This window comes from Chelmon rostratus, chromosome 10 (assembly GCF_017976325.1).
Source record: "Chelmon rostratus isolate fCheRos1 chromosome 10, fCheRos1.pri, whole genome shotgun sequence".
Taxonomy (NCBI): domain Eukaryota; kingdom Metazoa; phylum Chordata; class Actinopteri; order Chaetodontiformes; family Chaetodontidae; genus Chelmon; species Chelmon rostratus.
The window spans coordinates 22,355,032-22,369,844 of NC_055667.1; the positions used below are offsets into that span (position 1 = coordinate 22,355,032).

The following is a 14,813-nucleotide window of genomic DNA, read 5'->3' on the forward strand; positions in this document are numbered from 1 at the left end:
ATGCGGTTTTCATCTCTAAAAGTGAGTTAAAGCTCCACATTGTTGATTTAGTATGTATTAACACAGTGGTTCCCAACATGGGGGCAGGGAGATGAATTCATATGAAGGAATAACTAAATTCTAACTATTTTTCTGACTTTTCTCTGATCTTTTCACTACCTGTGCAAAGCTGAGACTCTGGACATCTGCACCGTTGATTTTGACAATAGCATCCCCTGGCTGCAGGGAGTTGCACTGCTTCCTGTCCCAGACTCTTTTCACTATCGTCATCCTGCCTCCTGGACCGCCGGCCGTCACGCTGAAGCCGAGTCCTCGGTCTCCTTCGCTCTGCGCCAAGGCCACCGGCACCAGCTCCCCTCCGCTGAAACTGCCAGCTCCGCTGCCCATGCTCATCGCCCCAGGAGAGGACACGCTGCTGGGACTCGCGGTGGGGCTGGCGTTGCCATGGAAACCGTTGAAGCCGCGGTGGTGGGGGCTGTCGGGGGTGGGAGGGGGTCTGAGGTGTGAGGTCTGCGGTCTGAAGAGGTGGGAGTGAGCATTGCGGGGGCCGCCGGGGGAGGACAAGGGCCTCCTTGGCGACTGAGGCAGGGGCAGCCGGGACCCTGACAGGGTGCAGGTGGACAGGTCGCTCTCAGACGACTTGGACGTGCCGTAACGAAGAGGATGAGTAGGTGTCGAGAGGGAGTTATTGTTGTGATTACGAATCATTGATGCCCTGATAAAAAAGAATGAATGGAGTCAGAACCAATAATAATTGTAATAAGTCTTTGCTTTGACATAACTAGCTCTTCTTTTCATCATCAATTAATCAGCCAACTTCTTATTTCATTTCTTATTTCATTTCTCCTTGAGTCTCATTTGACTCTCAGAGCTCATTTGGAAAAGCTGAACTTGATATTACAGGTAAACTTTCAAATCATGCTTAAATTTAGATTTTAATCACCTCAACTGAAAGCTGATTATTTTAATCAAGCTAAACATTTAAACACATGCGCCTGAAAAGCATGATCTCTGCAGGACCCTCCTTTGTGCCATGCATGTGGGTGCTACCTGTGTGAACCGATGGCAGAAACGACTTCGCTGTCACTCTGGCTGGCGAGCGTTGGGTCGAACGACTGCAGCCTGGCTAAACTTCTCAGGGAACGAGGAGGACGAACGGGGGAGGAGGAGGAGGCGGCGTTGCTCATACTGGAGCGTCTGTACGAGGGCGGCGGTCTGGAAGCGAAAGACGTGGCATTTCCGTTGGAGTCCAGAGTCACCCCTGGTTCCATGTAGCTCCCGTCACTGTGGGCCCCATTAAAGTTAAAGTGCTGGGTCTGGGGAGTGGGCGTTGGGAGGCGAGGTAGTTGGTGAAGAGGCTGAGGCTGGGTGGTGGTGGGTGCTAGGATGGGGTCCCCGCTGTCCAGTAGCCTTGGCGGTGGCTGCTTGGGACAACCGTCATGGTTGTAGAGCATGGGATACCCTCTTCTGACCTCTACGTCCACACTGTGGCCCACAGGCACAGACTTCAGCATCTCCACCACCTCTTTGTGAGACACTCCCAACACACAAACGTCGTTGATGTAAACCAGGATGTCCGCTGGCACAAAACAAAGCACATGGATACAGATATCATTACAACACAATCAATATTATAAATGCAGTTTTTAATGATCTGCAGCGAAGTTACACACCTTTCTCCCTTTCTGGACACTTTGACTATGTTTTATCATATTACTGCTTGAACTTTTTTGACCATTCTCATATGCTTGAGTGCGCAGATAAGTGCCGTCTGCAAATGAAACTCAGTCTGCGTGTTTTATGTGGGTGTTGACTAATCCAACCAACTAATCCCTCTAAACCAGCCTATTAACAGATATGAACTAGATCAGTCCCTGCAGAGACAGCCTGTGCTGCAGCCTCTGAAAGTGGTAATATCTGCCTGTATGGGTATTTACGTGTGTGTGTGTGTGTGTGTGGATGCATACCGTTGCATATGCGTGTGCTATGATAGCTTGATTATGGTGTGCTAACCCTGAGGATTAAGGACTGATTGTGATATAGACTTGCTGCGGGAGATCAAAATGTATAATCCCAAAGAGAGGAGGCAGAGAACTGGAGAGACAGGCTGTTAAAACACAACGCTGATTAAAACGTTTTCTGTTTAGCAAGATTTCAGCAACCATAGTTACAGCTCTCAGTCTGCAGCTATGGCAAGTCCTGTACTTCTACTAATAAAATACCAGTAAGCATTGTCTTTGTCTCCTCTCTATAGTTGATATCACCTCATGTATCTCTTTTCTAGCAACCCACTTCAGATAGCTTGCTCATGAAGTAATCATCCCTGGTTCATTGTACCTGTCTTGAGAGCTGTGGGTCCACTTGCAGTTACACTGTAGACCTGGAGGAACTCTCTTGGCCTGCTGCCCCCGACGATATTGAAACCAAACCCTCTGGAGCCCTTGGTCAAGTGCGTGTGCACAGGGAAACCCCTCAGCTCCCCAGGCTGGTCTGTGAACCCTGGTAGTGACCGAAAAAATATACAGAGACAGAGAGAGAGAGAGAGAGAGAGGATGAGGTAATGATGATGCTTACCTCCAAGGAAAAGTCATAAAAGCCTTCAAGGTGGCAAGGATTAAAAAAAAAAAAACGCCAGAGTAACATAAAAAAAGAGAGGAGTGGTAGCTGTTTCTTTCCTGTGTGTTTCTACAACCTAATGGTTAGAAGTGTTTTAGGAGCGAGGGAAAAGGGAGAGAGAGTCAGAACACTGCAAACCAATCGCCAGATGGCTTTTAACAGAAAATACTGATAAATAAATAGACATGCAAAAAAACCCCAAAATGCTGGGTGGAAAGACTGCATTAAAAGCAAACCCATCACAGACTACCTCCTTAAAATCCACTGGACTAACCCAGTGCTGTAATCTGGGTCTTTTAATTTATAGTTTACTTTTTGCATCAACATGTTATTACAGATTTTATGTCTCTCCCATTTAAATGTATTTTTCATTTAAACATTTGTCAACCCTGGCACATTATGGCAGTGCCTCTTGGATTCCACTTGTTCCAGATTTCACAGTAATCCCTCCTCATGCAGGTAATTCTGGCCATAATGGGAGATTATATCACCTTCTGCTGGTGAGAGAAGTGTACTGCACTTTACTGAGACAAGCTGGAGTCATGGCACTGAAGCAGATGGGCTTCTCACAGTTTGCAATCAGCCATGTCAAACAGACATCAGAAACTGGATTATGTCCTTGTTCTTTTAACAGCGAATCATGTGACCAAATTATGAAATTAAGTTGCCAGTCACATGCCATCCACGTGTCGACCCTGCCAGCCTCAGCAGCACGTTTTGGCTCGGCGCCAGCAGCTCCGAGCTTTAGGCCTTAATCACTTACATGTCTCTGTTCGGCTAAAAGCTCATTCCATCTCATTTGACTCTAACAAGCCGGCTGTGCCTGCTACTTCCGTTCTTTACAAATATGCAGCTTCATTTAGGCTGTTCAACAGTTAAACGCGTCGCCAGTCGCCGCAATAATTACATCCAGAGAGAGACAAGGCAGAAAGAAAGGAAGAAACAAAGAGGCTCACATTCATTTTTGTAGACGGTTTCCCTGCTTGAGGCTCGAGGACTCTGCCAGCTGGTCCTCTTTGGGTTGCGACTTGGAGAGACAAAGGGGCAAAGCGAGAGAAAAGCTTCCCTCTTCAGAAACATAATCGTATTTGATATGACAGCATTGGATTTCAATACACTCGGAGCAGAGAGGCCTGTCATTGATAGTCATGACAACTTTGCGTTGCAGCTCTGCCGTATTCAGAGCATGTTTAAAGGAACTGTTTGACATTTCGGGAAACATGCACATTCACTTTCTTACCAGGTGTTAGGTGATAAGATCGCGACCTGTCTCGTGTTTGTCTGTTACATATGAAGCTGGAGCAAGGAGACTGTTTTCTTAGCTTAGCATAAGTACTTGACACAGGGGAAACAGCTAGCCTAACTATCCAAAGGGAATAAGGGGGTTTGTATTCTTGTGTGGAAGTGTGTATTAGTATAATAGTCTTAGCCATCCCAACACCTCCATCCTTGGGATTAAGGATTATTGGGTTATGGTTCGGCATCATAAGTAAGGTCGGGTTAAGGTTAAGCATCAGAGAAACTGGCTTGTCGAGGTTCAGAATATCTTTGGTATCAGGTTAAGGTTCGAGGTGTTTTTCCTCTTAGAATTATCTCAATTATAAATCAAAATGCTCTGACAAAAAAAAAAAAAAGAAGCAGGCTTGTAATGAGCTCATCCAATCATCTCATTCAGCCCAAATGAATTGATTGGACGGCCTACCTGCTTGTTTACCTGCGTGCCTGCCAACCTGTTTCTTCAACAAGGGTTGGCGGATATATTGCTAAAGCCATAATGAGCTGGTCGCACAAGAATAGCAGAGAAAGTGCAGCCAAAGTTTACCACTACTAACATGTCAGCTTGACAGCTGTGAGCACTAAATATATCTGTGCTCATTGTTCACGCTGATTATCATATTGTTAGGTGTTTTCTTACATGTAAATGACACATGAGGAAGTTAAGGCAGCTAACACAGCAGCACACACACACAGCAGTGAGCGGTAATTGTAGCTGATTCAGACTGAAGGGAACATTCATGATGGCTATTCTGCTTGTGTTCATATGATGGTGGCATTTAACAGAGTTGTGTGTTTATGGATGTATTACAAGAACCGGCCCTTCGCATCACCACTCCTCTCCCCACCACTCTCTCCTGGGCTCGTCCTCCAGCTGTAGTCAGGCAGTGACCTTTCATGTGATTCGGGGGAGTGGCTTTGGGGGGGGGCATAAAGGGAGGAAGGGGGTGGGATATTGGATACTTTCAAAATACAGCCTGCTCTTGCAGGTTTCTCCAACGTTACCGACCCCAGCTTTAAGGAACAGAAATCATACCAGAAGCAATGGCTGCAAAATAAGTCTTTATAGAGGTGATGTAGATTTTACCGTACGTTCAGACAGATCTACTTCCCACTGTTTCCAGTCTTTATGCTAAGCTACGCTAACAATCTACTGGCTCCAGCTTTGAATTGAGTGAAAAGATACCGAGCGTCATACGGATCTTCTCATATAACTCTGTTGCAAGATGTCACAAATGGCTGAACTGTTCCTTTAATAGATTTGTAAACACTCACTCAATGTAGTGAGACTCTCCTGGGTCGCTGAAGGCCAGCTCCCAGTGATCAGGCATCACACCTCTCACCCTGGCACCACTTCTGCTGCCGATGATCCCGTTCTCTATGGCACGACCATCCCCGCTGCTGGATGCCCGGGGCCGCCCGGGGGACCGATGGAGGGGAGGAACGCTGCTGCTGACACCTGCAGAGCCTCCTGTAATTACAGCAGCAAAGAAAACGTGTTAAAATCAAAACCGCGATGTATCACCTAACAGATGCAGGAGGTGAAAAAGTTTCTCCGGCATTCTGTAACGACCTGATGCTGGCGATTCCACTGGGGGCTGCCGGGTGAAAACTCCTGAGGTCAGCATCACGGCTGGCTCTGTCCTCCCTCTGAGGAGGCAGAGTGTGTGACCATGCATGCCACACGACTTGTGGGAGAAAAATAAGCATATTTTTTGCCTAGCTGTCCTTGTAGCTGTCCTTCAGCTGTGAGCTCCAGCGTGGATCTGAGAGACATAACACGGGCGGAGTCCTGCTGCACACGACAAGTGCTGCCGAACCCATCCGCCCACACAGTATCACTTCAGTGGATGACTCAGCAGAGGTCAGGGTGTTGGATTGCTCTCTTGAACTCCATCCTGCCTGCATCCTGCATCCACGCCCCCCCACCCCCCTTCACCCTTTAGTCCAGGCTGCCTGCTGCCCTACCTGCCTGTTTGGAGCACGTCTCTAACTATCTGGATCTCCGCCTGCCTGCGTTTCTCACCTCCCGCTCTGCCCGCCTCTGTCTTATCTTCTGTACCATTCTGGCTCCCTGCCTCCACCTTTCCTAACACTCACCCTCCCTACCTGCCTCCACCAGCACCCTGTGTCACTGCCTGTCTGCCTTACCCTAACCATCTAATCTCACACTCGCCTTCTGCGCCGCTCTGGCGTTCTAGTTTCTTGCTGCCATCCCTTCTCTGACATTGCCTTCGTGATTTTATCTGCACAGATGACCCGAATACGAGTAGTGGAAAGAACAATTTTCAGGGACTTGTCCTGTACTTGAGTTTTTGCATTTTATGCAGAGCTGTTTTATGAATTGTACTTTTTTCTTTATTATATTTATTCGACTGCTATAGTTCCAGCATAATTTAGAGATTTAGATATTAAATAACAGCAATACATCATGAACTTAGGAGACATCATGCATTAATATTTATGATTAAACAGAAGGCTCTGGCTCAGCGGGTTGTCCACTAACCACAGGGTTGGTGCTTTGACCCCAGCTCCCCCTGTCCACATGTGACATGATGACGATAGAGCTTTTTATTAGCATTTTTTACATTTATCTGCATTCTTATGCAGATATCTGTTTATGGAGGTTAGCCGAAATGTTGTCTGGAGCTAAAACAAGTTGCTAACTGGACTGTAAACAATGACTGGTGCACAGAAGAGGAGCTCTTGGCACAGATATCCGTTATCCGGATATCTGCTGGTTACACCGGAAGCCAAAAAACATTGACTGTTGCTCTCAGAGGCTAAATTATCATCTGATGATAGCTGATGCGCTTTGGATTAAAGCATAAATACAACAATTTATCATTAATCAAAAATGTATTTTCTATTCGGCTTGCGATCCCTCTTATAAAAAAACACAAGTTTACTTGTGGCCATTTGTCATCCATTCATTCAACCTTTATTTAAATCTTAAAGAGGCAAATGAATAAATATTTCACAAAAAGGCAAAGAGCAGAGAAAAGTCCAGAAAAGGAAGAAGAAGTAGGACATTTTTGGAGCAGAACTTGACCCCTGAGCTGGAGACCACTGGACTAAACTACTTCAGCCACAGGGGACATTTTTCTGCAAAATGGCAACTTTTACTTTGACACTTTAATTTTGCTGAGAATACTTCTGTACTTTTACTTCAGTGGGATTTTGAATGCAGGACATGGACTTGTGATGAAGTATCTTTACATTGTTGTATTGGTACTTTTACTTGCACAAAGGATCTGAAAGCTGAAATCCACCACCGGTGATTAATAAGCCTTTCAAGCCTTAACATAATAAACCGTGTCTGGTACAGTGAGTCATCCATCACATCTACGGTGAAACAGAAAACGTTTTTGCCTCGTGAAAGGAAAAAATCAAAGACCTTGTGTTGGCCAGAGTTATGTGAATTTAAATGCCTTCTTCTTCCTTGTCACATGACTTCCTCTGTGTTTTCCCTCAGCCCCCTGTGTGCATGCTTACCTATCTGCTTACCTCCTTGCCTGCTCGACCTCAGGGAGCCTGACCTTCCTTTGGAGGTGATCCAGCAATCAATGGGGCAACAGCCCCACTGAGAGTTTAGAGCATACTAATCGTGCTAATGATTGATTAATTTGGGTATCAGAGACTGGGGCTATAGATAGAAGGACGATGCAGTATTTAGCTGCTGGCTGCTGCACAGGGCTTAACAGATACGTTGTCTACCATCGATATGTCTGAAAAACTGCAAAAAAAGGGCCACTTGTGATTCTATGAACAGCTGATTACCTCTTGGTTTTTCCTTGGCTCACATGCATGACCTTGCCCACACATGCGGCCACGCAGACCAGGTTTTCCGATACTTGCCTGACAGGCCTGAGTCGTCCTCGCTGTTCTCGCCGTCCTCTGCAGCTTTCTCCAGGTTGCTCAGTGATTTGCTGCGTGTGCGGAAGTTTCTGAGCAGGTTGCGGTGCTCCTGGTAGGTGATGGGGGGGCTCTCTGCGCTGATGTGAACGGGTCGAGGCGTGCCGTAGTAATTCCCTGAGACAGAGAAGGACAGGAGAAAGGCGTATCTCTTTGAGAAATGGAATCGCAATGAACATATCAAGCTACAAAATGAACCACACTGACTGCACATTTTCTCTGTCTTGACTAATATTGAAGTAAGTGGAAATGCCCTTTATAATAGAGCAGGAACTGAAGGTTATTTTCATTTTCGATCAATCTGCTGATTATTTTCACAGTTAATCGATGAATCATTTTGTCTATAAAATGTCCAAAAAAATGTGAAAACTGCTTATCATAATTTCCCAGAGCGCATTATGTTTAACCAACAGTCCAGAATTTTCATTTACTAACATGAATGACAAAGAAAAGCAGCAAATCCTTACATTTAGGAAGCTGCAACCAGAAAATTTTGGACATTTTTGCTTGAAAAATTACTGAAACGCCATTAACTAATTTTCCATAGACTAATCCATTAATCGACAAATTATCGGAGCTCTAGTTGTAAATAAAATCCACTGACATAAATCTGGGTGGTAGGAAACAGCAGACTGAGCTCCAATCTCATGAGTTCACAAGGTAAATATAAGATTTTACATTCAAATATTGGCAGAGCTGGTTTATGTCATCATGTGCATAAACAACAGCATATATTTCTACATGCATGTGCAATGTGTATCCCCTGAGATCATCTCCTGAATACGTTCTATATTCTCAGTTCTAGCCATCTGCTGCAGCTGCTAAAGAAGAAATCAAATTACCTCCATCCCTCCATTTGGCTCACGGAGATCCAAATGGGTTGAGGGGAAACATTAGATTACTGAACTCAGCAACAAGGTCACCAGCCGTCACCATTTACGGTGGTTTCTGCAGGCTACTGCACGCACAACGCTGCCGAAACTCCCGATTGCTTTGCCGTAGCGATGTGTCTGTCAATGTCGCAGGTAAGGCAAGTGAGGATGACATTTATTGCTCCCATTAAACTCTTATAAATTATGGATGCTAATGTATGGAGGCTTTTTAATCAGAGGCGGCACTCTGACCCTCACGGGGGGGAGGAGTCTGCAGGGTGGATATGTGGAGAGCAACACCTGATGGCATCAGCATGCGTAAAGAGATTTCCAACAGACCGGCCTATTATAACCCGTACAAACCTCATTCATCACAACAAAAAGCTGTCAATAAATGCTCTTTAAGTCTAGGGAACACAGCGTATATGAAAAAGAAGAGAAAAAAAGGTCTTTGAGGGAATAGTTTGACATTTTGGGAAATAAGCTTTCTTGCCAGCTAACTGAGAAGATTAATACCCTTCTCATGTCTGTATGGTCATTATGAAGCTACAATCAGATGCTAGTTAGCTTAGCTTTGCACAGTGACTTAAACAGCTAGTCTGGCTCTGTCTAAGATAACGAATATCACCTGTAAAGCTCGCTAATTAACACGTTTTACCCCCCCCCCCCCCCCCCCCCCCCCCCCCCACACACACACACACACACAAACACACACACACATACACACACACAACTACCTGTAAAACTACAACTTGTTGTCTTTATACTTCAGGATTTGTACAAGTGTACGTGTTAATTATTGAGCTTTAGAGGTGCTGGTAGGCAGATTTTATTGCCTTGGAAAAAAAGCTAGGCTGGCTGTTTTCCCCTGTTTCCAGTGCTACGCTAAGCTAAAGGGCTGCTGGCTGCAGCTTCATATTTACCATACAGACATGAGAAGGGGATCAATCTTCTCAGTTAACTGGCAAGAAAGCTTACTTCCCAAAATGTCAACCTGTTCCCTCAAAGACCTTTTGTTCCCCTTCGTTTTCATTTAGCGCTCTGCAAGAACGTCTTTAACATACAGCACAGAGATTGTAGTAGCACCTCAATTATATGAATTAAGTGAATGATTAAATTTTTATGTATCTTTGCAGTATTTAAACACAGATACATTTTGGCCGTAGAAAAGTAAATGTAGAAACTGTGTTATAATTAAGGTGCAGAGATAAACCACTCGATCTGCACTGTATATGGAATCATGTAAATGCAAACAGTGAGTTGAAATGTTGATCAAGTTCAGCCTCACCTTTGAACTTTCCACTCTCGAGCAGCGCTCCCGACTCCTCCAGGGAGAAGAACTCCTCAATGGAGACAAAGTTGTAGTCTACCCCTGAGATTTCCCCATCTCTGGGCTGTCTGGTCGTACCTGGGAGAGGGAGACAACAGGACAAATTGCACCACACATCAGTGCCGTGAGGCTAGAAATACTGCCAGTTCTAACGTGGATGTCAATTAATCAAGGCCTTTTCCTCTCATCGGTTCAGTTCAGCGTTTAAACAAAACAAGAATTCAGCAAACTATAAATAGTCCAAGCATTACATTGGTTTGGCAAGTTATATAAAAATAGTTCAACAAACGTTAACAACCTAATGAGCCTATTAAAGCTACAAACATCTTAAAAGGAGAAAAGAAATGTAAACAACAAGTGACCTCTTTAATAACAGCATTTTCAACCCACAAGCCAAAATTTGCCCTTTGGTATGAAGAGCACGATGGCGATGGTAGGCATTTACCAGGGCTTTGTTATGAACAGATCAATAAGGGCAGAATTAAACATTAATGAGGCACTGTGAAAGTCTTAAAGTGTTTCTATCACCATTGCAAAGATGGAGCACTCAGATGATCAATGGTCTGTCATCATAATTGATTCGCATTGACCTTGGCCTGGAAGAGAGCGGCGAGTCCAAACCACAGCAGGAAAAACATCCCATCATTACAGAATCGCTGTGGTAACCCTCAGTGTTTGCTGTACTGTCACCTCCTAACCGTTAAATACATGTGCAGGCATGTAGTGTGAAATCTATCACAGTTTTATAACGCTCATTAAGTCAAATCTGGTCTTTTTCATTTGCAAATTGAACTACAAGGCACCAGTTCTGACCTTGAGACAAGTAATTTCTACTGTCTTAAAGACATAATCACACCGAGCCCAAACTAAGCGAGCCTTCGTCCTCCTGGAGGACCGCATGTGATGTCAGTGTGGGGCCGGCAGGAGGGAGTCACACCCAGCTACCCTATAAAACCCATGATTAATGCACTGCTGTCCTGGGAGCTGCTCTCCCAGCCACAATGACACACGCAGGAATGAACGGAACGTGCACGCAAACACACACATGCACAAACGTAGACCCAAAAAAAAAAAAAAAACACACTCACACACACCGCAACCGACTCGCACATGTAGACACACAGGACACACAAACGTTAGAGAGCATGAGGCATCTCCATCAGTCTGACCTTTTCTTTCTGTAGCACAGAGTGTGTTTACTGTACAGTGTCTGCACAGAGGGTGAAGCGCTGGCCTCTGAATCTCTGCTAGCATTTTTATTACCAAAGCCAATGAAGAAAGCAATTTTCACAGCTTTAGCTGGCAAAGGCATACACGCAGACCTATCAAAAAAAAAAAAAAAAAACCCAAAACATTATATATGTCAAGGGCTGCAACCAACAAATTGATTCATCATTTGGTCTATAACGTCAGAAAATTGTGAAAAATGCCCAGCACAATTTAATGTAAAGCTAGAATCAGTGAATGGTGCTTAAAAAATGACATAAACACAACTGATTAACAAAACGGTCGCTGACTAATCTCTCCTGAACAACTAATCGATATTGATTTTCAGATGTTGTGCCTCCTGCTCCTCAGAGAAGAGGCAGACTTCTCCAGAGAAGTTTGACCCTCACTTCCTGGCTCATTTGGAAACCGTCTGGTGCTTTTAAAGGGGATGAGAGGGACTGATGTGATTGGCCATCGTTATATCCCGCCCCAGCTCCACCTGCTGATATTCTATAATGTACTCCATCAGTCCAGCCTTTCTTCCACTTTGTGCCACGCTGCACCAGGGTTGTGTTTGCACCTCCGGTCACCAAAAAACACAAAAAACTGGTGACCCGTGCGCAGTTGCACCCTAATTTTGTGCTCGCACCCCGTTAAAAGAAATAAGAGGTTTCTGTGTCCAATTAAAGATCTCATAGCAAATCTCCTGATGCCATCTGACATGTGCGTAATTCTTCTCCTCCCCTCAGGACACACAGTATCTCTCCAGCTGATGTGGTGCGAGGCAGGGATTCATTATCCATGCACCCTCCTAGGAAATATATATGGCATGTCAGCGGGGGACAGGATGGATTATTGACATCTTCTTCTTCCCCGCCTGTCCCTGTAGGCGCCACACACTGATCCCCTGGGAGAGGGTTGAGAAAGGGATTGGAGAGGTAATTACACAGAACTCTGTATCAACACCCAGAGAGAGCTGTCTGTCAAGATCATTGCACACAAATAGCTAACAATGAATCCTACAGTTGAAAAGGCCACAGACGGCCTGCCTGACAACGCCGGAGCATATTAGAATAACTAAATGATGATGTTTCTTATCTCTGACTCACTCCGAAGACAATTAGAAAAGTCCTTTATGGAGGAGACGGAGACACAGCGAGCCTTGAAATCATGACTTTGTCTCTGAATCATCCAAGGGCATATGTGAAAACGGTTAGTGCGATTATACAAATATGGATGGGAAAGTTCAGGAGGGTAATGTGAGGGCTGCGAAGCAAGCACGAAGAACAAAATGGCATAAATGAGGCCACAAAAAAAGGGTTGTTTTCATACTCGTGAAACAGAAAGCTGTGTTACACCAAAAATGCTTTGTTTTTCTGGACTGAACATGCAATACACTGTTGTTTGTACACATTTCTTCCTAAAGGCTACACAGTAAGCGCTCTTCAGTCACAGAAAACAGAGCCATTAGACTGCAGTCAGCCCCTCCTCTGTGTTGGCACTGATAGACTTTTGCTTTTAATTTAATTCCCCCCTCTACATTATTGATATAGTAGCCTGCATCTACTTAATTCTGTCATTCATTTCCATTTTTATGCACTGCCCTCCTGACTGAGCCTTTGTAATGATATTTCTTGCATCAGTGCCAGCTCCAACATCAGAGAATATTGTCTCATCAAAAGGATTCAGGGATTGAGATACTCTCTAAATAGCACAGCGGTACTAAGCCACAGTTTCCGAAGACGAAATCGCATCCAAATGAAGAAAAAAATCCAAATCAAAACTGAGGCTTCGTCGTACTCCCTTATAACAAATAAAACATTTAAAAACTTGCACTATACTTCATGGGCTACTTCATCGTAAGTAATTCAAAGATTTAATTATCAACAAAATAACAGCAAAGACTCTCCTGAAACAGGAGGAACGTACATTTGGTCCTGAAGGGGGCCACAATGAGCCACTGATGAAAACTCCTCAGCTTTAAGTCCCTGTTTCAACAATCAGCTGCCTCCTTGATGGAAAAAAAAACAACAGAGGAAGGAAAAATTCTGCTTCTGTGTTTCTACGAGTGGCCTGAAATAAGACGTGATGGTCTCCAAGCCGTCTCGGGATCAGGATAGCATGTGTGTCCTGGCGTCGGCCTGAGAACAACGGCATCTTACTGTGTCATGTCCAGCAGATCAGAGGATTACACACCCGGGGGCTGAGCCTGCCTTGTTGTCACTCTTACTAAAAGAAAGCACTCAGAGACGGGAAGTTGCTCCAAAGGTTTGACACGCCTGGCAGGGGAAGGCTGGACTGCTTTATCTACTGTATTACAATATTCTGCCAATAAATACAGTATCTACCTTCTCTAACCAAACATCTAGTTTCTGATTTATCTAATTGTAGTTTGTAGTGTATATCACAGTCCTCCTTTATCCATTCCCTATTTATCCATTTCCCGAAAAGGCTAAAAGCACTACTCTTTATTTGGGCAGTTTACTCCCTGAGCAGCTGCTCGTAGATGTAGCAGGATGCACGCATGCATGGATAAGTAATGAGAGAGCTCGATATGAATAAAAGAGCAATAATACTATAATATAAATATGCATGTTGAGACAGCTTTATCTTTCTTGCATCATCCTGGGAGGTTTGACCTGTGCCTTGCTCTGTCAGCGAGCGGGTCGTGTGCCACGGCGGCAGACTGTCCCACATGACCTACTTCCTGGACTAAAGGAGAGATTAGCGGCAACTCCACGCTGCCACGGCAAGGTTAAGACTACAGGCGCACTGGGTGGTCTGTTTCGCCCACACTACCACCTGAGCAAGAAAAAAGCAAAGCAGGCCGACGCGAATCAGAAAATTAGATCACAAAACCCAGATCTGCCTCAGAGAAGCCTGCACGGCTGCTATATCCTCTTGCCATTTCCAGTGACGTCATATTATAGAGGATTAAGATAGCAACAGATGCACTACAACTAGCTGCCTTTGGCTGCCATTGTGCTCGATTTTATTCATAAGCATCAAAATGAAACTGCTTCTTCTTTCAGGGGATCATGCAGAAACGGTGCAGATAAAAACAAACTGCCATCACATTTACACCATCTTGCCACCACCCAAACAAAGTAATACCCTGGAGCACAGTGGGGGGAGACCGCCGCTGAGGATAAACCCCGTGTTGTGACAATACAGACTGTTGCTATGGAAATGTCCAAACTGATTGCACTTTTCTGCCTCACTCAAACGAAGATATTGTCTTATGTTAGCCCCGATAATGTGGCAATTTCTTCATTATTTCATGAAATCCCTCCAGTCCTGCCTGCATACATTGACACAAGGAAGTGTGGAAAACAGTTCCACAGGCTTAAAAACCAATTAACACCAAGATTGTGGCAATCATAAGATGTGTTAGCGAAGAGTTAATGAGGTCAGCAACTTAAGAGAGGTATGCCTGGATAGATTAACGTTAGGAGCACGGTGAATATAAACTTAATTATGAAACATACATATATATTAGCGAATAACAGCAACAGGACAGAGAGGACAAAGGTTAAAATGACATAAGAAATATAAAGACGAGGTATGGGGAGAAATATGGTTTAATACAGCACAAA

General features: G+C 44.6%; 1 protein-coding gene across 3 annotated transcripts in view; it reads right to left on the reverse strand.

The window, feature by feature from the left end:
• The window catches only part of LOC121612706 (membrane-associated guanylate kinase, WW and PDZ domain-containing protein 2), a 38,773-nt gene that overhangs the window by 11,119 nt on the left and 12,841 nt on the right, over nt 1-14,813 (reverse strand). For all 3 annotated transcript variants that reach the window (XM_041945756.1, XM_041945757.1, XM_041945758.1), the window contains exons 4-10: nt 9,967-10,086; nt 7,750-7,923; nt 5,167-5,362; nt 3,573-3,643; nt 2,338-2,499; nt 1,051-1,579; nt 160-715 (exon numbers count right to left, since the gene is read on the reverse strand). In XM_041945756.1, coding sequence (XP_041801690.1) covers nt 160-715; nt 1,051-1,579; nt 2,338-2,499; nt 3,573-3,643; nt 5,167-5,362; nt 7,750-7,923; nt 9,967-10,086 — 1,808 coding nt within the window. The remainder of the gene's footprint in view (nt 1-159; nt 716-1,050; nt 1,580-2,337; nt 2,500-3,572; nt 3,644-5,166; nt 5,363-7,749; nt 7,924-9,966; nt 10,087-14,813) is intronic.